Source organism: Schizosaccharomyces cryophilus, assembly GCF_000004155.1.
Source record: "Schizosaccharomyces cryophilus OY26 unplaced genomic scaffold supercont4.2, whole genome shotgun sequence".
Lineage (NCBI taxonomy): Eukaryota > Fungi > Ascomycota > Schizosaccharomycetes > Schizosaccharomycetales > Schizosaccharomycetaceae > Schizosaccharomyces > Schizosaccharomyces cryophilus.
In genome coordinates, this window is record NW_013185625.1 from 438,653 (window position 1) to 463,439 (window position 24,787).

Sequence of the window (24,787 nt, forward strand, 5' to 3'; positions counted from 1 at the left end):
AACAATGCGGGTAACGTTATATCGTAGTAAAAAAAACTTAAGTATAATATTTATAACAAATCCTTAAAAACAAAAAGTTTCAGATGAATCTCTAGTCTTTGTATCTCTTTTGACTTGAATGAAGTTTATTGGAAGTGTTCATACTGTCTTGTAAGAATCTTTAAGAAGAACATCTTTACATGAAAGCACTAGTCCAATTTTTTTTTTATAAATCTAGTGGCCAAAACTTCTATTCCATTTCGAAACTTCGTTACAGAAAGTTATTATTAAATAAAGGTTGCTATCTTATATGTTTTTATTGAAGTAAGAGATCAATGAGTTTATAGGCAAATAGACAGTAGCTTTATTATAGACAGCGTTTTATATGATCAAAATATAAGGAACATAGACGATAGACAAAAGGAAAACAAACTCTGAAATGTAAAGACAATGAGTTTGCAACTGAATAACAGAAAATGAAAACGACGATTTAGAAAAAAGAAAACCAACATGAAGAACGACATTAACGCGTAGGTGTAGCATCTATCTGAAGAAGATTAGGTAAACAAAGTCGAACTTTGTTTCGATATAGCGCAGGATTGGATCTCTGAAGAGGATTGCCCTCAAAATAAACGGTTTCTAGTTTCCTCAAACCACCGAGTTCATCCTCAATTTCTTGGAAAGAAGCAAATTCATTGTTACTAGCCCAAAACTCTTGTAAATTTTTCAACCCCTTCAAGTGGGAAAGGTGCTTGATATAGTTATTGGAAACGTCAAGAACTTCCAAGTTTTCCAGCACTTCAATGCCTTCAAATGAGGTAAGACCATTGTGTGAGATGTACAATTCACGGAGACAATGAGACAGGCAATTTAGATTTTCAAACCTCGTAATTCTATTGGCTTGAATGGACAAAAGGGAAAGTCGTTGAAGGTTTTCCAAATTTTCCAACTTGGTGATCTTGTTTTTACCAAGCCAAAGCTTTTCGATATTCGTCAGAGTATCCAAATTTTCAATAATTCGGATCTTATTTCCACCTAGCTCTAAATTCTCAAGCTTATTTAATCCCTCCAGGTTTTCAATTTTGCGGATACGGTTCTGGACAAAATACAGGTTTTCTAGCTCTTTTAAATGATTTACATTTTCAATCACTTTTATATTGTTAAATGATAGATCGAGGTTTTTTAGGTGAACCAGCCCGTCTAAATTCTCGATTTCACGAACCAGGTTGTCGTATAAATCTAATTCTGTGAGGGTTTTCGGTAAATTTTCGATTTTTCGTATTTGGTTTTGTCGGAGACACAAGCTATCAAGTCGGTGAAATCTTTCGAGTCCTAAAGCTTTGATACTGGTAATTCGCGATTGTACCAAGTCGATCACCTACGCAGTTAATTTGTTAATCACCATTTCGAAAGTAATAAATCAAAACTATTAAATTGTATTACCTCTGTATCATCAGGAAACTCTTCTAAGAGGTCTTCGTCAGCTTCTATTTGTTGAACGTTGAGATCATCATGAATTAGTTGGTCTCTACTACCATTTGAATAGGCACTCATGTTTTACTGAATACAATCCAAAAGAATAGCAGCAGTTGATTTTCTACAAAGTGCACCGAAATAACAAAAGCTAGGTTTCTTGAGGATATAGGCATACATCCTTTTGGATGTATTCATTTAACGAAATTCAAAGTATCTCATTATCTATATATCATGATCAATTTTTTCTTCTTTTTCAGCTGAACTATTTCTTTAAAAAGCTTATGAAAGAAAATATCATTTATTAATTTTTACAAAGCTCATCAAATGTAGAAAGCTACTGATCCAATTTAGGTCATCACGGTCGAAATGCACTCTGACACAAAGTATAAGTATTTATAGGGTAACGGGAAAAACCATTATCTCATTGAAAAAAAAAGTAAAGGAAAAATCTAAAATCGTAGCAAAAGAAATGATAGACTTGAAATAGGACATCACAAGGAAACGACAATGGGTTCGCTTCGGTTCATCAAGAACACACAAGGGTTTTCAAGGTTCAAAGATATCTGTCTGAAGCTTGACTGTTTCCATATACAAAGTTTCACTCAGTACGTATGTTACACAGCAGTTGGGGTAGAAAACTAACAAAAGCTTTGAAAATATTTGAACCGTTCATGACTATACCTGTCTATGGCTTTTTTATAGAAAAAAAAAGCATTCATTTATCGAGGTATATGAGCAAAAGAACCTTCTGTATCTTTTGCTTCCCAAATGAGCTTATCGACGTCAAAGTTACCATGGAATTGCCATCCGTTTTCATCAATGTGGTAAAGGTTCAAAGAACCACCAGAATAGGCATCTCGATGAGTGGCTGCAACGATGGATCGGCGACCAAGGTTCAAAGCATCTTCTTTCGACAGATTCCAATTATAGCCAGAGTCAAGAACACCATAAGCAAAAGTGGAACCAGAACCGACAGAAAACACGTCTCCTTTAAGGCGAGAACCATCACTATCAATGTAATATAAAGCAGTGCCGCCCTTTCCGGTACCCGCAAGCATGGTACCCATGCTGAGTCCATAACCCTTGTAGGAATACATGATGTTTGCTAAAATTTTGCTGGCCGCAGAGACGGAAATCAATTCCTTGTTACGAAGTTGATGCAAGCGACACTCCATACCCAATACGGTTTGCCAAAACTGACAATCGGCAGCACCACCAGCCAATGTACCTAATAGATATGGGTTGATTTCAATCACTTTCTTCACTGTCTGTGATGCTACCAGGGGACCAGCCGAAGCTCGGGAATCAACGCACACCACAATACCGTGTTGATAACGAAATGCCAGAGTTGTCGTACCGTGATTCATTTTGATTAAACAGTTTCGATTTTGAGTTTCGTCCGTCAAGCTTCTCAAGTACAAAGAAGCTTCAGGAACTGGAACGACGTTAAAACGGTTCTGAAATCTTTCATCCTCTAAACATTCCTGTCCTTCATTAGAAGCTTCTTCCGTATATTTTGTTAAAATTGAGTTCATCTTGTCGACAAGTCAGTCGTCTGCCGTACACTCTGTAGCAGCTAAGTAAGTAAGCAGTATAGGCTCTGGTAGGGATGTACGCCAAACACTTCCTATACCACTTCACATAGCGTACTTCGTTAGACATCCTTTTTGTGAATCCCGTATTCCGTTACAGTTTCCTATCTATTTAATGATTTAAAGGTATGGGCAACCGATGAAGAGAAAGGCAATTACAAACTAAGAAAAAACCAACTTCAGCTTATGATCATACGGAAACAAGTTGCGTAAAAGTTCTTCCTTCCTAATAAGAGGCCGGTAGAATCTGAAGAAAAGCTTGCTTTAGTTGAGTCGAGAGAAATTGTGGAATAAGATTGCCGAGTTGCAAGAAGGTGATATTATTGTCGGAAAAGTGACGAAACACATTGAGAACGAGGTTGAAAGGATGAAAAGTGCAACAGTTATCGGAGGAACTTCACATCCGGAGCTTTTGCGCTTGATTTCACAACGTTTAGGGAAAGAGCCTTGCAGGGTGTCATTGAAGCGATTTTCGAATGGGGAAACAAGTGTAGAGATCCACGACTCTGTGCGTGACAAAGATGTTTTTGTTCTTCAAAGTGGTAGCTCTACTGTGAACGACAGTTTGATGGAATTACTCGTTATGATTAGCGCTTGCAAAGGTGGCTCCGCTAGGAGGATCACAGCTGTAATGCCTTATTTCCCTTATTCTAAGCAATCAAAAAAGAGAAAGTATCGTGACGCAATCACTGCACGAATGGTTGCGAATTTGTTAACCGTAGCTGGTGTTGATCATATAATAACTTTGGACTTGCATGCATCTCAAATGCAGGGGTTCTTCACCCGTCCAGTAGACAACTTGTACGCTGAACCTAATATTGCCGAATGGATTCGCAGAAATGTTGAGGATTGGCAAGAAGCAGTTGTGGTTTCGAAAAGCCCAGGTGGTGCCAAGCGGGTAACTAGCATGGCTGACACTCTAGGTTTGGAATTCGCTTTATGTAACACAGACAGGAGTAGGCGCTCTCACTTTCCCGCTACTATCAATGATTCTATAGTCGAGGAAGAACGCGTTCCTAACAGGCACTCGGAACGTCCCCGTATCCACACCTCCAAATATTTATTGGGACATATCGTGGACGACGAGGACGTTGTTAGTACTCCTGTCAGCAATTTTTCGGAGGACTGCACGCTTGAGAATACTTATTCTCAAGGCGGATGTCCTAGTGATGATGAAGAAGAAGAAAACATAATCTCTGCCTCTATCTTCACTGAGCGCATGATCACCTTAGTTGGTGATGTGAGGGGTAAAACCACCTTATTAATGGACGATATGATTGAGAATCCTACCGCTTTTGTCATTGCTGCCGAACATTTGGTTAAGCGCTGCGGTGCGAAACGTGTCATTGTCATGGGCTCCCACGGCATTTTCCAAAATAATTGCCTCGAAGAGTTGGAAAACTGTAATTGTATTGAGCAAATTGTTGTGACAAATACTTATCCCATAAAGCCAGAGTTAATAGCGCAAAGCACTAAGCTTGCTGTGATTGACATTAGTGGTGTTTTGGCTGAAGCCATCCGTCGTACTCACAATGGTGAGAGTATTAGCTTTCTGTTTAAAAAAGCTCATTGAAATTACTCCCCCTTCCATAGCTATAGCTTTAGGAGCAGACGCTCGTTGTTTTGCACATGTGCCAATTTAATGTTGGTCTCTAATCTGCACAATGAACCTTTTTTTGGATTTTTTTTAATATACTTATCATAAAAATATACAGAACATTGGAACAGTAGTAGACCTTAGAGAAGGGCCGAGCTGTACCACCCTTTATCATCCTCATTTTCCAACTGTAAAGAGCAAGAGACTACCTAAATACTCTTTTATAGAGTTATCAAATGCATGCATTGTATAAAGTTCTTTAGGTAATAAATAATAAGAATTTCTTTGAATAATTTAGGACCCTTTATGCCACAAAACATGCACAAATATGGTCATTCTGTTCCGTAGTTGAGAATAAAAGCCCACAATCCAAAATAAACTTGAATAGCTCTATACTATATTCTCATTCTGTTTACAACAATCTATTATCAAAGAGCGGCATTAACTTTTGAACAGAATCTCCATTCTTCATTTGTTTGCGAGCTCATATACTGTGCAAAAACACTACGGGTATATATATTTTTAGTTAATAAACTAGTCAACGACTGCTCCCGTGGCCAAGCTGGTTAAGGCCTCATGCTTATATGATACTCCTCTGTGGAGGTGTGTTACGTGAAAATCGCGAGTTCGATCCTCGCCGGGAGCAGCTTTTTTTTATCCATGAAAAATGAATGATTTATGTGACATTTGAACACTCTTTACGGTGATGATTACTATTATTATTTAATTGAAAAGGACTTTTTTTTCGTCAGAAGAGTTCTTCCATTGTCTACGCATATCTCATGGATGTTGGTTATGTATCTACAGTGGTTGTGGGATGAACATTTCTTGATTTCACCTTTTCACAATATCATATGCATTGATAAAATCTTCTACGATTACAATCTTTTAGAAAAAATGACAACTTGAATAAAAACGAATGCCAAGATTTACGTTTACCTTGGCTTCTAACTGTGTTTGCAAAAAAGAAAAGAAACCCTTACGATTCCTCTATATTTATTGAACCTACAAGTACTAGAAAAACGCAAAGCAAAGTCTAGTCGAAGGTCATTTTAAACAAAATAGCATCCTTTCACTCACTATTCATTTCGTTATTCATACGACTTGGGAAAAGAAAGTAATATCGACTCAAACGGGAGGCCATTTTAAAAGCGACGATTAATAGCCAACACCGACAAGATAATCGGCAAGAGCCTCTAAACAAATAGAATGTTAGTACCGTATTCACGATCTCAGTCTGTATACTCCTCTTGGAAGCATCAAGAAAACTACTTACCTGTAATCTTGGCTGCCTCACCGGGTAAAGTAGTCTCAGGATAATGAGCTACTAAGATGCAAAGCTTGGTAGCAACACAGATGATACCGGATTTTTGGAGCTTTCCGTAGATGGATCTACCCTCAGCACGAATGGTAATATATTTTTGTCCAGACAAGTGAATACCAGTGCCAAACATACTGGGAGGGTCTAGGAATCCAGCTGCAAGGCTCTGAATTTCGGGACCAGAAAGATTAAATCCAGAAGAAGCAGCCCAAACGCTATCACCAGCTCTAGAAACGATGGCTGCTTGATCAATTTTGCCGGTACCAAGTAAGGAAGTATCAACATAAGCTATCCTCAAGTTAGTAAACTTTCTTCCTATTTTGAACAATACCTTGCCAAGACATCCTGAATCAATTCACAAACTGAAGGTTTCGTAGTAGGAAAAAGGAAGAATCCGCAGACCGTATCCTGTAGTGTCATATCTCTGGAGAATTAATCTACCGACCCTTTAAGTATCCTAAAAATAAATACCGCAATGTAATTTAATAACGTTAATTAAGAAATGAAGAAAAGAGTTTTGTAAGTAAATAAAAATGTATTAGTATTTTTAAAATGAATTTCAAAAATTATAAATATCGGTAAAAGCTATGTTTCTCTTAATTGTCCCTGCTGTTCATTGTTTAGAGAAAGCGAAGCAAGTACATGGGTATAGACTACAAGACATATATATTGAATACTCACAAAAACTACAATCCCAGCAGGTTAAGCTGTACAAGTTCTTTATGTACCATTAAGACATTACAGATGCCTATTCATCTATAAAGTATCTAAAAGAAATCGACTAGAAAACATCCGTAAGAAACGACAAATACTTAGATCATTTTATTGAGATTATATTGCCTGAAAACATTCCACCAAATGCGCTTCAACTTAATTCATGTCTTGACGACCCCGGTTGTCGGAACGATCATTGCGTCGTTTCACCGATCCAGTTTTTTCGCGACGTCTGTTATCTTGAGGATTTGTGTGTTGAGTTTTTTGCTCATAGAGCTTTTCATTTGCTTCATGTAATTGTGCAGTCTTTTCACTAAGCGAAATTGCCATGTTCTCCAACTTGTTAATCTCAACCCGCTCAAAAATTACAGCACGGTGCACTTGGTCAAGAGCAGCGTGGATCTCCCGCTTGGAGAGCAAACGAGAAACAATAACAGTTACACGTTGCAAAGGAAGGTCGAATGTCTCCGCTAAAGAATCAAGGGACACTGAGTCAAAGAATGCGGCATATGATAACAAGTAGGTACGTAATCCCTCTTCACGGATCTTGTCACTGAGAATAGATTTGATCTTGTCAGTGTCTGGCATCAAGCTCCAAATTTTAATAGCATGAATTAATTCTTCACTCTTACGCCAATCACCTTCTGCCAATGCCTTAGAAGCTTGCATAATAAATTCACGGGTATTTTCAGGTGGTCCAGTAAAGAGTTGTCTATCCGTGTATTCTAACATGCGTCTAAAGGGGCGACTAATAACACGCTTACGAGCATCAGAAGCAGCCGAAGCAGCGGCCATTACAGGGATTTCCATAAACATAGAGCATGTGAGATAAACACATTCAAGAAGCTCCAAATTGATATGCATATGGAAAGGAAGGACAAGTTGTTTGTCCAAGCGTTCTTGGTCGGGATTAAACTGGCCAAACCTGGGAGCTTGAATACCTTGACCAAGAAGCTCCTTAATACGACCAGTGGTAGAAATATCTTGGAGAGCATATTGGGCTTCTTGAATCATACCATTACGGAATGCACACAAGCCAATTTGGACCATTGTACGGTTATGCAAAATTTGTGTAGCAATATCAGCAGCGTGTACGCTATCTTGTAAGTGCGACATAAGTAACATGTCACGAGCCTTATAGAAACGATTTTGAAGAGCTTCATGGTAAATATGACAGAGCATGGCGCGAGTCCGAAGTAAACTAATACCGTGATTATAAAGGTAGACACAAAGAGCGTTGATTAATTTATCAGGAGTATCAGTAGTTGCACGAGGGGTAACAGCAAGATCGAAATCAGGAGAGAGGGCGCGCAAGGCTGATTCCTCGTTAGCACGAATAACTTGTCCAGGCTTATAGTAGACGCGCTCAAGACGACGCATAATTAGACGAGAAGTGCTCTCAACGAAGCCAATACGTTCTAAGTAAGCCTGGCTTCGTACAAGCAATGTATATAAAGCAGTTTCATCCTTAAGACGCTCAATATATTCTGGTGCATGAGGATCAATCATTTGAAGAGAGCGAGTGAACTCATCATCCAAGCGTTCTAAGAAAGAGACGACACTGCCCTGGATTTGAACGACACCGTTATTGTTAGCACTAGCAGCAACAGCTTCTTCCTCATCTTCAAATTCATCTTCTACTTGTTCAACAATAACAACCTTTCGATTAGCATCCAAAATGTCCAAAATGCTGTGGAGTTCCTTCAAAGCACCGTTCCATTGCTCAAAGGGCATATACTGGCTTGATCCAGTATTAATGTCGAATCGGGCAGCTAAAAGAGCGACCTTAACACGAAGACGTTGATAATCTGTAACAGCGATGGATGATAATTTTTCAAGGAATCGAATTTGTTCGGTGCGATCGGTGCTCTTCTTACCACGAGCCTCAAAAATAGCACGAAGGTGCTTGAAGATGTCGGAAGGAGAAATTTCTTCAGTCTTAGGCTCATCCGTGGTAGGAGCAACGATACCGCGAGTAGCAACGCCGCCAACGATAACCTCATCTTGACCAGCCTTCGCGGCAGGTTTGGGTACTTCCGCGACTTCAGCAGCGGGCTTCATAAAAGCTTCAGGATTCTCGCGGAAACGTTGGATTTCTGAAGTAAATTGGCGGCTGATTTTACGAACACGTTGCTTAAGAGCGTTTAGAGCACGACCATTGGCAGCATCGAGACTCTTGATGAAAGCTTTATCGGCGCCCTCAACTTTTTGGTCAAGGTTTGACAAAAATTCAATATAAGCAGGAGGACGGCGGCCTGCTTCGGAGGATTTTTGAGCGATCTTATTTAACTGATCAAATTCATTAGAAACTACCATCCATTTGTTTCCAGACATAGCATTCTTCATGTTATCGATAACAGAGTAAAATTCATCCAAGCGCTTATCTTTAGCACTCTTGACGACACGGCGACCCTCCTCTTCATCACTGCTTTCTTCGCTACTTTCACCACGAAGAAAACGAGAACCAGCGGGCTTGGCTTCCTCGGGCTTTTTCAAGAAAGAACTGGGACCAGCGCGCTCTGATTCCTCAGATTCAGACTCGGATTCCGCTTCGCCTTCAGATTCAGACTCGGAAGCTGACTCGCTTTCAGACTCTGACTCTTCAGAACCTGACTCGGATTCAGAACTTTCGCTGTCTTCCTCACTATCGGTTTCGGATTGTTCTGATTTGTCTTCATCAGAAGTCTCAGAGTCGGACTCGGACTCTGACTCGGATTCAGACTCTTCAGAAGAAGAGACTGGCTTTTTCGAAACATCGCGCTTCTTTGCGGGAACCTCGGAACCTTTGCTTTTTTCAGATTCAGACTCGGACTCTGATTCACTTTCTGATTCTGATTCTGATTCGCTTTCAGAAGACTCTGATGCGGAGCTTGATGAGCTTTCCTCTTCACTCGATTCTTCCTCCGCTGAAGAAGACTCTTCAGTCTTCGTCTTTGAAGCAACTACGCGGTTGCCTTCGGAGGAGTCCACGGATTCTGCATCACTGTCATTTGAGCCTCCCTTGAAGAATCTCGACATGTTGGTGGTTGGCAAGTTTTTTTTGACACAGCAGTCAAAGGAAGGGTGAGGACCTGCTCAATGAAAAAATATGTTCTGCCTGGTTTACCATACAGTGCCGTAGTGGGTTATCTTGTGATACCGATGTAAACAGATATGTTCTTATTCAGTAAACAAACCTCAATAGAAAGAAACTTTAGTATTTCTTCAGTTTTTTAATTTGAATTACAAAAAGATACATGGTTTCTTTCTGACTGTAAGTTAATTAATTTCATTTGTTCCTTTAGGTGATTGTATTAAAGCATTTTTGAGAATTTTGTCTTTCTTTTACTTTAGATGTCATTTGCTCCTTTCATATTGGAGTAAGAAAAAATAGCGGCTTACAGCTTTCCCCCTAAATCAAGAATAGATTCCTTTTAAGATTCAATTCCTTTTCTTTTTTATCTAGCCATTTGAACAATAATTTCCAATTCCCTCTTTTCCTCTCATCCACGGTGACTCCTGTCTCTTGACGTAAATAGTGTCATTGGTTTGTTTTATTTTTTTAAAAGCTCTTGATTCAATTGTAAAACCTAAGCAATCAGTTTGCGTTCTACTCATTAATAAGTATGCTAAGAAATTATATTAGAAACTCTCGAATAAGACGAAAACATTTAAACCAGTTTGTAAATTCCAAATTCCAAATTCCAATTTTTTATTTTATTTATTTTATTTCGCGTTTATTTTTAATATCATCCTTTGACCATCACACTCTCGCTTTCTCTCTTTCTATTTATTTATTCATTTTTCCCAATTTTTATTTACTAAAGAATCTCTGGGTAGTTAACACTAAACGAAACCTCTCCGTTGACCAACCCTCTACCACTATTCATAATCATGGACCGTATCGCTGACAAAAAGAACTTGGTAAAGAAGGGTAGGTTTTATTTATTTGTTATTTATGTTGGTGAAAAATTCACTAACGCTTTTAGTTGTTAACAAGGAAAACTCTTCCATTTTCATCAGCCTTGGCGTTTTTATTGCTTCCGTCGCCATTATCAAGTCCCGCGTCGGTAACTTTCTTGTTCCTCAGCTTTAAATATCTTGGAAGAATTCCGTTATTTTAACAGGACCTCAATATTGCCCGTGAAAAGACGTTTGTCTTTCGGAAAGGTGCTGTTGGCGTATTTCTTTGAATTTGAAAAGATAAATGATCTTTGATTTATATAAACATTAAATTTTGTCCTATTTACTTAAAAAGTTTGTGCTTCACTTGTCGGCGGACATGTAAAGTAATGACCTCCTTTCATCCATTGGAAAGGAAGGATGTCAAAGTGCATATGTACCGTACTTTGCTTTTAATATGGAAGCGTAGACACATGATTGCCTTTATAATGTAGCCAAACGGGTATCCAGGCATTCTCTCTATAACAGTCATGTCGTTGTACTTGTCAGCTTAACGCATCTTGTTAATTTAAGTAAGGACTTGTTACGGAATAGTATACCATATTAAACCGCCCATTCCATCATCCTTCCAGTAGTCAAATCCCAACGAAACGGAAAAGAAACCATGTCCAAATTAACTCTTCAAGAAAGTGTGACAAATTTTGTAACTGCAGTAAATCTTATAATGTCAGCCTATTGTTCCTGTTTTGTTTCTTTTTTTCTATCAACTAATATTCCCGTGCACTTTTTCATATAAAATACTTCTCTTTACCTTTTTATTTACTCATCTTAAGATTATACTCCCAAAGCTCGAATAATATTACATCTGTTCATCCCAAAAGATGCTTTTAACGAGGTTCATTATATTTCACAAATAATGAGGTAGAATCTGCCGCAGCTCAGCGGTACCCAGGGTGTCGTCATAATCAGCTTACTCGTATGCATTTATCTTTTACCAACTACATATTAGGAGCGACTTGCTAGAGTAGCAGTGTTGAGAAGGAATTGGATCGAATTGCTCATTTTATCATAAAAATCCATCTTTGATAGCACCATTGCAGTCCTCCGAATAACATATTTGTCAAGAGCCGATTCATTTGGAAAAAAAAGACCCATTTCTTAATCAAAGGTCTCATTTGCAAGTTCATTTTGAGGAACCAAGTTTGTGTCTCGCAAAATTGTATTTGTTTTCGGATTGACAATTAACTGTGAAATTCTTTTGGATCATATCACACGTCTCTGGAACTTACTTCCACAAGACAGCAGTGTCCACAGCTCGGATTTTCATTCAATAGTATTTTAAGGAAGCTCTGTTCCTGTTTTCCATTCATTTGCTGGTACCTTAAGATCGTAAACAATTCCATACTTCGCTCTTGCGTCTAGCTATTGCTTTTAGAAAAAAAAGGAAAAGCTTTTATATTTGGACAGCGACAGTAGATTCCAGGGACGCTACACATTTCCCCTGCTTGCGCCTGTCGAATCCTGTGCGTGTTTATTATTCCCCATTTTTTCCCTTCAAATACTACCGGTAAGTGTTTCGACTAAGCGAACAACTCATTTGTTTACTTGTAACTTGCATTCGGCACCATGGACTCCAACTCTCCCATTCTTCCTTTAACCAACAGCAATTCAGGAAGCAGGGCATATTCGCGGCCCCCTCAAACCAGTCATGCTCGTCATGTATCTTCCTCAGGAGCGAATGCCACGTTTACTCCTCCTAAACCTCCCATGGCGAAAAATTACAGTTATCGAAGAGCTTCTCCCAATGGAAGTTTTATAAGTGTAAGTACCAATTTATCATTTCCATTAACTAATCCAAATTTATGTAGCCACTAGAAGCTCTTACTGTAAAGCTTGCGAATACATATGCTATTTGTAATCCCAGATTTCAGTTTTCATCGGAACAAAATCCTCGAAGACCTCTCACAAAGCCAAGCGAAGCCGTGCATAATCATGGTTACGATAATACTAACCATGACTATATATTGTATGTCAATGATTTACTTGGAACAGATGAAGGCCGAAAATACTTAATTCTCGATACTCTAGGTCATGGTACCTTTGGTCAAGTCGCGAAATGCCAAGATTTAAAAACACAAAGGATTGTAGCTATCAAAGTAATTAAAAATAAACCAGCATTCTATAATCAATGCGTCATGGAAGTTTCAATTTTAGAGTTTCTTAACAACCGTTATGATCCGGATGATAAGCGTCATTTGATTCGCTTATACGATCAGTTCATGCATAAAAATCATTTATGCCTGGTTTTTGAGCTTTTGAGCATCAATCTTTATGAATTGATTAAGCAAAATCAGTTTCGCGGCCTTCACCTTAGTCTTGTACGTTCGTTTGCTATTCAGTTGCTTTCATGCGCTTCTTTACTAAAACAAGCACGCATTATTCATTGTGATATGAAACCAGAAAATATCCTCCTACAAGATTTATCTTCTCCAAATGTCAAAGTAATTGACTTTGGCAGCGCCTGTCATGAACGACAGACCGTATATACGTATATTCAGTCTCGCTTTTACAGAAGTCCAGAAGTTGTTTTAGGTCTCCACTATAATTGTGGCATTGATATGTGGTCAATCGGCTGTATTCTCGCTGAACTGTTTTTGGGCCTTCCTCTGTTTCCTGGAAATTCTGAGTATAACCAAATTTGTCGCATAGTGGATATGCTAGGAACCCCGCCAGCTTGGATGATTGAAATGGGGAAGAACGCAAAAAAATACTTTAATATTTCGTTCGTCAACGGACGAAAGGTATACGAGCTCAAATCAATTGAACAGTTCTCTATCGAAAACAACAAGGTGGAACAACCAGGAAAACAGTATTTTGGTGAGAAAACACTGGATGCTATTATAATGAATTATCCCCGTCGCAAAACCACTCCTAAGCACACACCCGAAGAACATGAAGAGCGATTGTGTTTCATTGACTTTGTAAAGCAGTTTTTGGAGCTAAATCCTTTGAAGCGTTGGAGCCCTGACCAGGCGAAAGCACATCCTTTTATTACCGGTGCTTCCTATAGCCAATATTATATGAATAAGCAGAAGCCACCTTTCGTTACGCCTCGCACAAGAAACCGTTCTCACACGATTGGAAACCAAGCCATGGTTCCCCCTTCGCTACAGCGTGCCAGTACATATGTTACGAATGAACCAGAAGAGTTCGTACAGACGAGACCATTGCCACAATACTATCCCCCTGCTGATGCTTATACTGGTAATGACAACGAAGAGACAGATGAATTTTTTTAACGCTTATTTGTTGTTAGTAGTTATGTTTTCTTAGAGTAAAAACCGTGGTTTATAAAGGATTATTTTCGAGGGATTCCATTGTTTATGATATGAATAGGTTATTTTTTTTTTTTTCAAATTCATGAAATTTTATATATTGGTATCTTAAATTGTATAAAATGAAAGTTTTTTTTCTTAAAACCTCATCAGGTCTGCAGAATTGTTGTCTAAGTAGCTTCGGTACTGTATGAATCTACAATCATTCAGATACTTAAAGTTTTCCTAAACTTTTTTGTTTAACTAATTTTCAATTATTTTGTTGCCTGACTTTTCAAGACAGCATATTGACTTTTCCTTTTACTACCTTTGGAAATTTCACCTTAACTGTACACTTTCGCGAAACGTCAATATTCACTCCATGGGCAAAAACGCGTTAAAAACAGGAAGTTTAGCTCATGTTAATGTTGATGAGGATGAGCCAATAAGTAGTTCAGAGGAATTGGTTTCAGAAGAAGAGTTTAATGGAATGGAAGAGAGTGAACCAGAAGCAACCTCAGATGTGGAAGAGGAATCCGCTAAAAACCGTAAGGATAAAAAATGAATGAGGAAGAATTCTAACGTAGTATATAGAGATATCAGAAATTCCGTTTGATACGCTCTTGAACGCTCAAGAGAAATTAAAGTTGGAACAGAAGAAAGCTCAAAGGAAAGAATTGGCGCTGAATAGAAAGAAAGAAGGGAAGACCGATGAACATGAAGGACATCACCGTACCGAAAGAAAAAAGCATGCGCCAATGGAAGTATCAAGCAAGAGACCGGTTTCTCGATTTCGAGAGGTTGTTGATGTTCCCAAGAAATTTACAAGGGACCCTCGATTTGATTCTTTATCCGGAAATTTAAATAAAGAGAAAGTAAAAAAGAACTATTCATTTGTCTTTGAATACCGGAAAAAGGAAATTGAGCAACTGCGCGAAGAGCTAAAGAAATGCAAAGACTCTGAACGCGCAGAAGCTCTTAAAGCGACATTAAAGTCTCTTCTGTCTAAAATGGAAAGAAATTTTGAAGAGGAGAGAGCAGAACGAGTTTTACGTGAGCAACGCGCCCACGAAAGAGACCAAGTTAAACAAGGAAAGAAGCCTTTCTATATGAAGAAGAGTGATCAGAAGAAGTTGATTCAATTGGATAAGTATAAATCTATGGAGGGAACTAAGAAGTTGGATCGTTATCTAGAAAAGAAACTGCGAAAGCGCTCTCAGAAGGAGAAGAAGCGCCTGCCGCGTGCACGTTCGGCTCCATCTTCAAGTTCTTAGACGACGAGCTTTTGAAGTTTCTTTATTTTATTAATCTGGGTTAACAAGGGGTTTTGGATTTTTTAATTATGAACGTTAGGGTAGTAGTTCTTATCGTTGAATACACAAGTTTTTTGCATCTAAAAATGAAAGCAACGATCAAGGAATTATATTTAAACAGAATTATATATTGCTATTATATAAAAAATCAAGACAAGGAATTAAAAAGAAGGAAAGAACATGAAATCCGGAATAATAATAATGATAATAAAAAGACATCATTTAGACATTATCGTGCAAGTTTGCCAATTAATATGATTAATAAAGCAATAATAATAAGGACTAGAATACACATGAACCGCAGCCGTCCCGTATTTCTTTGATGACCTTCAGCTTTCGTTAGTTCTTTTTCAGCGGATTTTGCATGAACCTGTGTTTGCTCAACGTTAAAGTCGATGCGATCTACAAGAGCACCTTGCTCAATTACCAATCCTTGTAAATCCTGGAACATCTGAGCTAACTCAAGGATACCTTCGGCGATTTTGGCGATTGCCCGTTCATGCTGAACAGCCCGCTCGTCTTCACCTTGCTCTTCCATAAGAGCAGCTTGTTGAATTGTAGACTGCGAAATTGCAACGTCAGACACGGTATCCTCTAGTTTCGCATCTGAAGAGGAGAAATCAGAGTTCAAGCCTCGTAGTTCTAGCAATGTTTAGTACTGACGTTTTTGAAGTTATCACTTACTTTTTAGATAGGTAGATTGTTTCTTCCGGAACTGTGCACTTTCCGTTTGGATACGAGAAGCCAGATTTGCCAAAAGATTTTGAGCAACCAAAGCTTCTGAACCCTGAATGGTTTTCGTTTGACGTTTCGTTGTTTGTAAAATCCGGTGACATTTTTGGAAATCACTCGTTATGTCTATGGTTAGGCGCTGAATCTCATTCTCTTGTTCCGTTTTATCCGAAAAACTCGGAAGAACATGCTTAGCATATTGCTTGTCTAGTGACTGAATATTTCTTTGAGTATTCTGCAGCAGGAAATTGATGTCGCTTTCGACAGCAACCCATTTGGGAGCTAGCATGTCCATTTCTATTACAACATTATCGTCCACATCCTTGTGAATAAGGTTTTGTCGTTCTTCCTTTTGATCCCACTTCGAAAACTCAAGCTTTTGACCATGATGAGCATACGACTGTCGAAACGTTATATACAATCCAGTTCGATCTCGATAAGCCATGGTTGATTGATTTTGATCCTCTCTTTAAAATTAAATAATAAATAAATTCCAAGAAGCTTAAAACAATCTGTACCTTTTTTTTTCACCTAATTTGCAAATCTGCTGCCTTCAAACGAGCGTCCCTACAAGTAAGTGCGATTACGAATATTTGAAAAAGCAAACGAGACCGCTTCTTTTTGTAGAGTTAAAAAGAGCTATAAACACAAATATTTCTAAACAAGAATCAATTGAATTTGACAAAAAAGAGAAACTGGGAAAGAGCCTCTTTTGGCTGAGGTTTCCTGTCTTATGATATAATGGAATGCAAGGTATCAGTAAACGGTAAACATTCAGTTGGATTTCCTTTTTCAGGATTGAGAGCATTGGTATATATGATCTACTGTTGAATAGAAAAGTTACAAAAGATAAATGCAGAAAACTTTGTACGAAAATCGACAATAGATCCTAAAGAAACCTATTTAGGATTCAATTCTTCAAAGCTCAAGACGAATACAGCTACAGAGAAACTGTACATATTTCTCTGGTTCTAATGCTAAAACGCTAATAAAGCTTGAAAGCTTTCTTTTGATAAGGAAATCTTCGTTGCGAAAAATTCTTTTAGCAAAACGTAATGTCAAGCAGCAAGCAGCAAAAAGACACCTTCTTGGACTTTCCTAGAGACAATTTCAATCATCTTTTATGAATCTCAAGGTTTGCAAAGCCAACACTGGTCGTTCTACAGCTATGCGACAAAAAATCCAAATATCAAAATTTCTTCAACTCTGTTTATGTTTATCAACAAATCCCAACGTAATGTTAACCCATTTTAGTGGATTACCTTACTTTCGCTCTAGTATCGTATCGTACATACGATACCCTAAGATGCATCGCAATCCTGAAATGTACTGAAGCTCTGGTCACCCACAAGCACGATTTGGAGAAAAACGCGAAACCCCTTTATTTACGCGTTTCTACGGTTACAAAGGATCTCATGGAAGGATCACCCAAAAACGACATTTACTTTTGTCTTATGCGAGTGTTTTGCTCGCAAACACTGCGTGCAGCTGGCCTTGATCGTACGAAAGTGTCCCTGTTGGATTCGTTTACAGATATAATGATTCGTTATATCCAACTGCTTTCCGAAACGACAATGGCAGAAGCAGAAGTGAGTAGAAAACCAAATTGCGACCTGCAGGACTTTCGCCTTGCTCTTGAAGAAGTGGGCTTGCTCGATGGTACAGAAGAGGATGTGAAGGCGTTTATTGAATGGTTCCATGGACCTCAAATGGACGAATATAGACGTGTAGCAGGGTTCCAGCCAGCCACAGAAACACAGACAAAGCCTAAAGATTGGTTGACGAACCTTGTGCAAAAACAAGTGCGTGTTAGCGGTCCCGAGCGATTTCAAGACACCATATTTTCCTCTGCAGTTCAAAACAACCCTTCACATCCTACATAAGATGGTTCTATCTCACGAAATGGCTTTATACTTTATTTTGAACATCTGTTCTGGTCCTTCGAGAAAGTCTCTTACCGGAATGGAGTGTCTTTTTATTGAACCCAAAGGTTTCTATTATATATTTTCCAAATTTGAGATTAAACGATGAATGAAGTGCTGGCTTTGGATCTTTGTATTTGGAACAGAAGTCGTCCTGATGGAAAAGCCGGGGTTTGCTTTTTTTTTTTTAAGGATTTGGTCTATTAGAATACGTAAATTCATGGCCGCATAAAAAACGGTATTTATTTATTAATATTTCTTTCCAATTGGTTTTGATTGGCTTACAAGACGGATCTGGAAAAGGCTTCAGTATTAAACATTCATTTGTTGATTCTAGCAGCAGTCATTGCTGGTTTTCCCCATTTTTCTTTAAACTCTATGATCTCTTACCAGGGAAATTTGGGAATCTCATAGGAGATCCGTCGTCAGCTCTCAAAAGGTTCATCCTTGTTTTTATGTACCAAAACTCACAAGTGTGTATCAAATTGTGCGAAGCATAAAGGGAATCTTTTTCGTCCAGAATTCATTCACCGTTGCATGACTGTTTTCTCATCATAAGGCCATCCTTGTTCTCTTCATGTCATGCTTTCATCTTTGTACTTTACCCTTTTTTGCCAAGCTAACTGCATTAGCATTCTAAACCCTTAGTCAGAGACAAAACTTTTATACATATCCGTCTTCAGCCAAACAATATTTCCGAAAAAGTAGACCATAGTAAGCAATCCAACAAGAAATTCTAAATAGATACATAAGCGTAAAGTTGCACTGTCTGGAGAACTTAGAATTGTAAAAAAGACTACCAGTCGATAAATTAATTGAGCAATGAGCAAGAACCCGTTTATGTTTTCCAGTATTTTGAATTTTTCAAAAAGTTCTAGGTACATGCTCTTTTCTTTCTCTTGAAGCTCCAGAGTTCTTTCTTCATTTGCGACTAGATTCTGCAACTCTTCCATTTCCACATCAGAATCCATTGTGAAGCATAAACCGTCTTTTAAAAACTAGAAAAACGATTCTCTATGAAAAATAAAAATTTCCTTGGTTATTCAATTCATAAAGGATGAGAAGGACTGGTTTGGTACGAATTAAAACGAAGGCAGGTCATACTCTGCTAATGCATAAGTACTCGTTTCGCCTATAAAGTGCAATATCAAAATGGCATCAAGTACACGGATAAGTCCTTATGAAAATGGCCGAATGCTTCTTCTTAAACGCGGTAAAAAGGCAACGAAAGTTTGTTACGCTGGAATTGGTCTCACTTTTCTTTTTTTAGGATTCTTGTATTCCATTTCGACCAACGGTGCTTCCGCATCTTCTTTTGTCCTCTGGTCTATTTACTGTTCTCTCATTTTCGCTATACATCTTACTCTTGTTTACTTTTTGCATTTCAATTCAATACCCGCCTCAGAAGTTCCTTCAGTGGAAGAATACCAAACCCTTGACACTTACGCTTCTGGTATCCGTACTCCTCCGGTATGCTCACCTCCTCGGTATGCGCATTATTCCAAGGATCCATATTCGTAAGCGCTTTGTTCATATTTTGGTCTCCTTGTTGCGACTTGTACATCAAAACTTGCTGCGGCTTTGTGAAAAGCTTTTTTTTTGGGCTTTTGATGTATAATATTTTCTCCTCAATACAACAGTGATGGTGCTACTTATAGCTCACCCGAGTTGAGTATACTTGGTTTCCATCAGAGACGAGGGATCCAAGCCAAGGGTAGTACAAGTCATGGATCTTTTCAAGTTCAACTTTGACTAAACACGAAAAGAAGGATCGCATCAACTTATTTTAAGCGATCTGTACAAGAAATCTCTACTACTTGATGATGGTCTAGAGAGGCTTCCATAATGAATGAGAACCTTCGAATCAATATTTAAGCGAATCATTATCAAGTTATTTATTTGTTTTAAAAAGATGCTCTAAATGATTGATCTACACCATTTCTCTTGGTTTCCAAACTGTTTCTATTCAAATCATGATCTGGTTTGAATTTTTCGAACCTATTCATCAAGCTTTGAAATGTTACTAAAACACAAACTTTTTCCATTCCCTTAAATCCATCACTGAAGCCATATACCATGCATATAAATCCATGTTTACGAACCTATGGAACATATATACGTATGCAGAGTCTCAGAAGCGTGTTGATAGTTGGTGGCTATTTTTGTAACCCACATATACACTTTTTAGGCACCAACGCTTATGTTTTTCACCTTTCGTTCCCAAAGAAGTCCATGATTTTGCATTTGTTTACACTTTTTTTTTTTCAGGTTACATTGTTCCTTTCCTACCCAAAACAGTGGCATAACAAAGTATCTCGGAAACAACTTCATGGGTTTAGCTCTTCTATTTTCAGGATGCTTAATGTAAAATTCAATTTGGTTCTTTCTTTTTTCGCATTATTTTTGATCGCATCTACGCTAAAATGCGCATCAGCGAGCACTGGTGATTCACACCCATACTACAGGACATGCTTGAATAATTGTATCAACATTGACTGTAATCAAAATCCATCTCAAAATGGCATGCTACCTTGGTATATGAGATTACTCTTTTGGGATTGTGGTAGCAATTGCCGCTACGAATGCCAAATTGATACTGAACACTACTTTGCCATGAATGGAGTTCCCTCTCAGCAATATTTTGGTAAATGGTACTTCATTCGAGTTTGTGGCATTCAGGAATTCTTTAGCGTCTTATTCTCTATTTTCAACCTAATCGTCCATTACGATGGTTATCAACGTATGCGTCGTTGCATCCCTGCCTCTCATCATAGTAAATCGTTGTGTTTGAAATGGGCCTTGATTGGCATGAACGCATGGATATGGAGCAGTGTTTTTCACATTCGCGACACCCCCATCACAGAAAAATTGGACTATTTTTCAGCCGGTGCTTTTGTTTTATTTGGCTTATATAATTCACTCGTTCTAATGTTTAAATTGGATCTTAAGCAGGGAGGTAAACCCATTACTTTCTTACTAGCAACTCTTTTTTCCCTTGCTTTTCTGTCACACATCAGTTATCTCTCCTTTTATACATTTGATTACGATTACAACATGAAGGCGAACCTTTCAATAGGCTTGCTTTCAAATTTCGCTTGGTTCTATTATTCATGGAAACATAGAAATAGTGGACTTCATTGGACAAAATGGCCTGCTTTGTCCGTGACCGCCTTGATGCTTTCCGCTTCCTTGGAGCTTTTCGATTTTAGCCCTATTGCGAATTTAATTGATGCTCATTCCCTTTGGCACCTAGCTACAGTACCTATCACTTACTACATTTACAGTTTTGTAATCAAAAGCTCGGTGTATGACACAATTGCCGGTTCTCCTAAATTAAAATCCATGTATGGCAGAGATTGAATCTTTCTTTTGTTTATTCTTTCCCTCCTAATTTATATTTCTTTGTCCTATATATATTTCCCAAAGTCATCCTCATTCATAGAATCAATTATCAATAATAAATCAAGTTTTATACGCATGTATGTTGAGCGTATACGGAAATTATCATACACGAAGCAACGGTTATGATTTGTATCCTACTTTCTTATGCTACCAATCCACGCACCTGAAAATTATGTATATGATCTATTCCTATTATTAACATAACCATAGTATCCAAAAAATAAGGATTCAAAACCTGTCCTTTTTATTCTTTCCTTTTTTTCATTTTAACAAAAAAAAATTTTTTTTTCAAGCCTTGCGTCCTTTAATCTAAGAGACTTGTTCTTCACGATCAAGATCATCATGCTTGCGCTTTGCACGAAAATTATTTTTGGACCTCCTCCTATCTTGCAGTTCCTTCATTTGAATGGCAGCCTCTCGCTGTGCTTCATCCACTCGCTCCGATAATAAGAATACTGCATCCTTCTCATGCTCATATTCTTGCATTTTTTTACCAATAGCAGCCTCAATACGAAGGAATGGTTCCAAATCATATTGAGTTACAAGAGCGACAGATTTACCGGCACGTCCGGCACGAGCAGTACGACCAACACGATGAACATATGCTTTTGAGTCAGTTGGAATATCGTAGTTGACAACGACATCAACAAGCGGAATATCCAAACCACGAGCAGCTACATCTGTAGCAACCATAATCGATCTAGAGCCAGATTTGAACTTGTTTAAGGCACCAAGACGATTACTTTGAGACAATTGACCGTGAAGAGGAATTGCGCTGAATCCGAGAGATCGCAACAAAATTGCCAATCTTTGGGTATCATGTACTGTGCGTGCAAAGACAAGGATGGTATTGCCAGCAAGCTCATTAACTAAATAAACGAGATAAGTGTCTTTATGCTTAAAAGGAAAAAACAAGTAACGCTGAATCAAGGTATCTACGGTGGAGAACTTGGAAGAAACGGCAACTCGAACAGGATTATGAAGAGAAGCACGTTGAAGCTTCTCAACCTTACTGGTCATGGTTGCAGAGAAAAGTAAAGTTCGTCTTTCTTTGGGAATGACTTTTAAAAATTTATCAATGATAGGTCCAAAATCCATATCTAATAGACGATCAGCTTCATCCATAATTAGATACTTTAGGTTTCGCAGACTAAATCCTTTGGTATTTTCCAAATGGTCCATCAAACGTCCAGGAGTGCAAACAAGGATATGTGGCTTTTTGGACAAAGCAACTGCTTGAGAAACCATATCCATTCCACCTACAATAACGACGCTTCGAACACCAATGGCACCTCCCAATGCTTCAAACTGTTCAGAAATTTGGTAAGCCAGCTCTCGAGTAGGGGCAAGCACAACAGCGTAATAAGCGCTAGGATTGTCCCATAATTCCTGGATTACAGGGATAGCAAACGCAGCGGTTTTACCACTTCCTGTTTGGGCAAGTCCGATCACATCTCGTTTATTCAATGCAGTTGGAATGGCCTCACGTTGAATAGGAGTGGGGTCCTTGTAGCCTAATTTCTCACAAGCGTCGCACAATTCTTCAATGACGCCCTACATAATTGTTAGAAAAAATTGCAAACAATTCATAAGCCTTACCAATTCTCTAAAGGTTTTAGGAGGAGCTTCCTTCTTTTGATCTTCGTCCTCTGAAGACGAATTTGATGCAGAAGTCGTCTTTTTTTCAGTTTCTTCCTTGAAACCTTCGTCTTCGACACCGTCTACTTTAACATTTTTCTTCTGCTTTTTAATATCCGTCGTCATCTCAAAAAAATAAGGAGAATTATTCAACAAAACAAAGGGAAAAGGCAAGAATTAAGGATGTACAGTAAATTTCTTTTTCACTTGGGAAATGCTAAAGTTGAAATTTAATGGCCCTCAACATTTAGCAAAAAGTGTTAAATTTCGTTAGCCCTGTCCTACGAGGTATAGCGCCAAAAAGATGGATAACGAGCTTGAATTTTCACAACGGTAACAAATAAACAAAGTCTTAAAAGTGTCATTCTTCAGTGAAAAGGAATTCATATAAAGTTGAAGAATAATAATGCTTTAATGACGAAGGAGTGATTGGATTCAATTAAAGCCTACCGGAGGCAACACTAATGGTATACGGTTTATCATGATTCCTAGTAATAAGGACATGAGGCTTTTTTGAATTGGTTTTCATATGTCCAATTGCCTTCCAAGTGTTAGTAAGAAAAAGAAATAGTACGTTGCTGCTACATACCATGGCCGGCGAGGAGTTTGCAAAGCCATATGTCAAACGCCGACTTTGTGATCCAGTAAATGCTTCCATTTTCGCAAAAATGAATCCTAAAGATAAGTTTGGAATATATTTGGATGATGGATGCTCCCAAAATTCTCGGATGAGGCTTTCAAGAACTTGGACCTCGTCTTCTGTATGCAACATTAGGTTTGAACATCTAAGTGCGAAATTTGTGTTTGAAATATGTTCACCTGTTCCGGTCATACATGTAGCAAACGTAGAGCTTCCCGTTGCATTCATGTGTCTATCTAACCAGAATCCATGGCCAGGTATTGCCGATGATCCAATCCTTCCTGTAGACTTTAATAGTATACCACCACTGCTGCAGCACACGCAGAATTCGCCAGAGGGATCAATGCATATTGCACCGACTGTATCTTGAGCAGTTGGTATTTTGACATCGTCTTCGAGGAATTGCTTCCATTTTTCATACTGCTTACGAGACCCATCGGTCTTTAAGTCCTCGTTGCTATTTGTTGGAAACCCTTCCTCCTTCAAAAATTCGCTAACTCCATGACTTACAATCATTGAGGGAGGTATTCGACCATGACTTTTTGGAAGTTTTCGTTTCTTCAAAAGTCTTGAGCAAAGCTCGGATGGATACTTATAGTCTTTGCATACACCTACGCTTGCAGCCATTCCTGTCTGAGACTCCATCAAGCCAGCCTCACATTCCACCTCACCGTTGACAGTTAAGTTCGATCCTGTACCAGCGTTACAGACCGGGCTGTCCTCGAGTACCTTTACGGCTGCTACCGCCGCTGCGATTGCATTAGATGTCGCCTCAAGCTCGAGTTTTGCATGCATGCATGCTCTAATAGAAGAATTAGTATCATAGAAAAGAAATAAATAAAATGCCTATACTTTGCACATGCATCCTTCGCCGAATGCTCCCTTCTTTCTGAATATAAGCCTGCTCCAGCATGGGCAATAATGAATCCAGAGTTCATGCTGCTGTTTTACTTTACGTTCCTCCAATAAGGATATTCCCCATAAGTATGACAGTGGCTCTAAGTATGAAGCTAGAAAACAAAAGGGTATGTGAACCCTGTAATTATCTGCAAAATCCTCTATTCCGTTGGTAGTCTCTATGCTGTTTAGCAATTTTGAAGTTTACCATAGTATCATGATGAAGGTCATAGTTTTCAAGAATGTATAGGAAATTCATCACAAAATGACTTACGGGAAAGGGTACTAAAATGCGATGTAAATATACGTTACTATGAAAACATGTATACAGGAGGTAGTATGCTTTCATCATATCACTCAAAGCCCAA

At 38.5% G+C, this 24,787-nt stretch overlaps 15 protein-coding genes and 1 non-coding gene across 16 annotated transcripts; 8 read left to right on the top strand and 8 right to left on the bottom strand.

Annotated features, from left to right (window-relative positions):
• Positions 1-143: 143 nt before the first annotated feature.
• Positions 144-1,626, bottom strand: SPOG_01728 (protein phosphatase regulatory subunit Sds22). Its single transcript, XM_013166832.1, has 2 exons — positions 1,423-1,626; positions 144-1,357 (listed from the first exon to the last, which is right to left on the bottom strand). The coding sequence occupies exons 1-2, from the start codon at positions 1,531-1,533 to the stop codon at positions 503-505; spliced, it is 966 nt and encodes a 321-aa protein (XP_013022286.1). The 5' UTR covers positions 1,534-1,626; the 3' UTR covers positions 144-502.
• A 130-nt stretch (positions 1,627-1,756) lies between these two features.
• Positions 1,757-3,134, bottom strand: SPOG_01729 (20S proteasome component beta 5). The gene has a single exon (XM_013166833.1). It carries the CDS (start codon positions 2,988-2,990, stop codon positions 2,175-2,177), a length of 816 nt encoding a protein of 271 aa, XP_013022287.1. The 5' UTR covers positions 2,991-3,134; the 3' UTR covers positions 1,757-2,174.
• A 64-nt stretch (positions 3,135-3,198) lies between these two features.
• SPOG_01730 (ribose-phosphate pyrophosphokinase) lies at positions 3,199-4,873 on the top strand. The gene has a single exon (XM_013166834.1). It carries the CDS (start codon positions 3,415-3,417, stop codon positions 4,618-4,620), a length of 1,206 nt encoding a protein of 401 aa, XP_013022288.1. The 5' UTR covers positions 3,199-3,414; the 3' UTR covers positions 4,621-4,873.
• A 318-nt stretch (positions 4,874-5,191) lies between these two features.
• SPOG_16182 lies at positions 5,192-5,290 on the top strand. The gene has a single exon. It is a non-coding gene; the product is annotated as a tRNA-Ile (tRNA).
• Positions 5,291-5,596: 306 nt separating this feature from the next.
• SPOG_01731 (profilin) lies at positions 5,597-6,370 on the bottom strand. Its single transcript, XM_013166835.1, has 3 exons — positions 6,297-6,370; positions 5,921-6,253; positions 5,597-5,840 (listed from the first exon to the last, which is right to left on the bottom strand). The coding sequence occupies exons 1-3, from the start codon at positions 6,307-6,309 to the stop codon at positions 5,803-5,805; spliced, it is 384 nt and encodes a 127-aa protein (XP_013022289.1). The 5' UTR covers positions 6,310-6,370; the 3' UTR covers positions 5,597-5,802.
• Positions 6,371-6,835: 465 nt separating this feature from the next.
• Positions 6,836-9,697, bottom strand: SPOG_01732 (translation initiation factor eIF3c; the record flags this gene model as incomplete). Its single annotated transcript, XM_013166836.1, has 2 exons — positions 6,836-9,384; positions 9,463-9,697. 2 exons carry the CDS (start codon positions 9,695-9,697, stop codon positions 6,836-6,838), a joined length of 2,784 nt encoding a protein of 927 aa, XP_013022290.1.
• A 731-nt stretch (positions 9,698-10,428) lies between these two features.
• SPOG_05276 (uncharacterized protein) lies at positions 10,429-10,964 on the top strand. Its single transcript, XM_013167480.1, has 2 exons — positions 10,429-10,592; positions 10,648-10,964. Exons 1-2 carry the CDS (start codon positions 10,553-10,555, stop codon positions 10,752-10,754), a joined length of 147 nt encoding a protein of 48 aa, XP_013022934.1. The 5' UTR covers positions 10,429-10,552; the 3' UTR covers positions 10,755-10,964.
• A 566-nt stretch (positions 10,965-11,530) lies between these two features.
• SPOG_01733 (CMGC/DYRK/YAK protein kinase Ppk15) lies at positions 11,531-13,990 on the top strand. Its single transcript, XM_013166837.1, has 2 exons — positions 11,531-12,382; positions 12,430-13,990. The coding sequence occupies exons 1-2, from the start codon at positions 12,188-12,190 to the stop codon at positions 13,858-13,860; spliced, it is 1,626 nt and encodes a 541-aa protein (XP_013022291.1). The 5' UTR covers positions 11,531-12,187; the 3' UTR covers positions 13,861-13,990.
• A 173-nt stretch (positions 13,991-14,163) lies between these two features.
• SPOG_01734 (DUF947 family rRNA processing protein) lies at positions 14,164-16,438 on the top strand. Its single transcript, XM_013166838.1, has 2 exons — positions 14,164-14,423; positions 14,470-16,438. The coding sequence occupies exons 1-2, from the start codon at positions 14,258-14,260 to the stop codon at positions 15,147-15,149; spliced, it is 846 nt and encodes a 281-aa protein (XP_013022292.1). The 5' UTR covers positions 14,164-14,257; the 3' UTR covers positions 15,150-16,438.
• SPOG_01735 (SNARE Tlg2) lies at positions 15,236-16,626 on the bottom strand. Its single transcript, XM_013166839.1, has 2 exons — positions 15,873-16,626; positions 15,236-15,830 (listed from the first exon to the last, which is right to left on the bottom strand). Exons 1-2 carry the CDS (start codon positions 16,363-16,365, stop codon positions 15,418-15,420), a joined length of 906 nt encoding a protein of 301 aa, XP_013022293.1. The 5' UTR covers positions 16,366-16,626; the 3' UTR covers positions 15,236-15,417.
• Positions 16,627-17,049: 423 nt separating this feature from the next.
• Positions 17,050-19,034, bottom strand: SPOG_01737 (uncharacterized protein). The gene has a single exon (XM_013166841.1). It carries the CDS (start codon positions 18,811-18,813, stop codon positions 18,487-18,489), a length of 327 nt encoding a protein of 108 aa, XP_013022295.1. The 5' UTR covers positions 18,814-19,034; the 3' UTR covers positions 17,050-18,486.
• Positions 17,255-18,598, top strand: SPOG_01736 (transcription factor TFIID complex subunit Taf3). Its single transcript, XM_013166840.1, has one exon. It carries the CDS (start codon positions 17,336-17,338, stop codon positions 17,801-17,803), a length of 468 nt encoding a protein of 155 aa, XP_013022294.1. The 5' UTR covers positions 17,255-17,335; the 3' UTR covers positions 17,804-18,598.
• SPOG_01738 (uncharacterized protein) lies at positions 18,995-19,363 on the top strand (the record flags this gene model as incomplete). The annotated part of the gene is made up of 1 exon (XM_013166842.1): positions 18,995-19,363. One exon carries the CDS (start codon positions 18,995-18,997, stop codon positions 19,361-19,363), a length of 369 nt encoding a protein of 122 aa, XP_013022296.1.
• Positions 19,364-20,161: 798 nt separating this feature from the next.
• SPOG_01739 (GPI-phospholipase A2 activity regulator) lies at positions 20,162-21,320 on the top strand. The gene has a single exon (XM_013166843.1). The coding sequence runs from the start codon at positions 20,198-20,200 to the stop codon at positions 21,200-21,202; it is 1,005 nt and encodes a 334-aa protein (XP_013022297.1). The 5' UTR covers positions 20,162-20,197; the 3' UTR covers positions 21,203-21,320.
• Positions 21,168-23,205, bottom strand: SPOG_01740 (ATP-dependent RNA helicase Rrp3). Its single transcript, XM_013166844.1, has 2 exons — positions 22,844-23,205; positions 21,168-22,798 (listed from the first exon to the last, which is right to left on the bottom strand). Exons 1-2 carry the CDS (start codon positions 23,006-23,008, stop codon positions 21,554-21,556), a joined length of 1,410 nt encoding a protein of 469 aa, XP_013022298.1. The 5' UTR covers positions 23,009-23,205; the 3' UTR covers positions 21,168-21,553.
• SPOG_01741 (L-asparaginase) lies at positions 23,134-24,786 on the bottom strand. Its single transcript, XM_013166845.1, has 4 exons — positions 24,694-24,786; positions 24,375-24,598; positions 23,472-24,324; positions 23,134-23,423 (listed from the first exon to the last, which is right to left on the bottom strand). The coding sequence occupies exons 2-4, from the start codon at positions 24,458-24,460 to the stop codon at positions 23,322-23,324; spliced, it is 1,041 nt and encodes a 346-aa protein (XP_013022299.1). The 5' UTR covers positions 24,461-24,598; positions 24,694-24,786; the 3' UTR covers positions 23,134-23,321.
• Position 24,787: the final 1 nt, after the last annotated feature.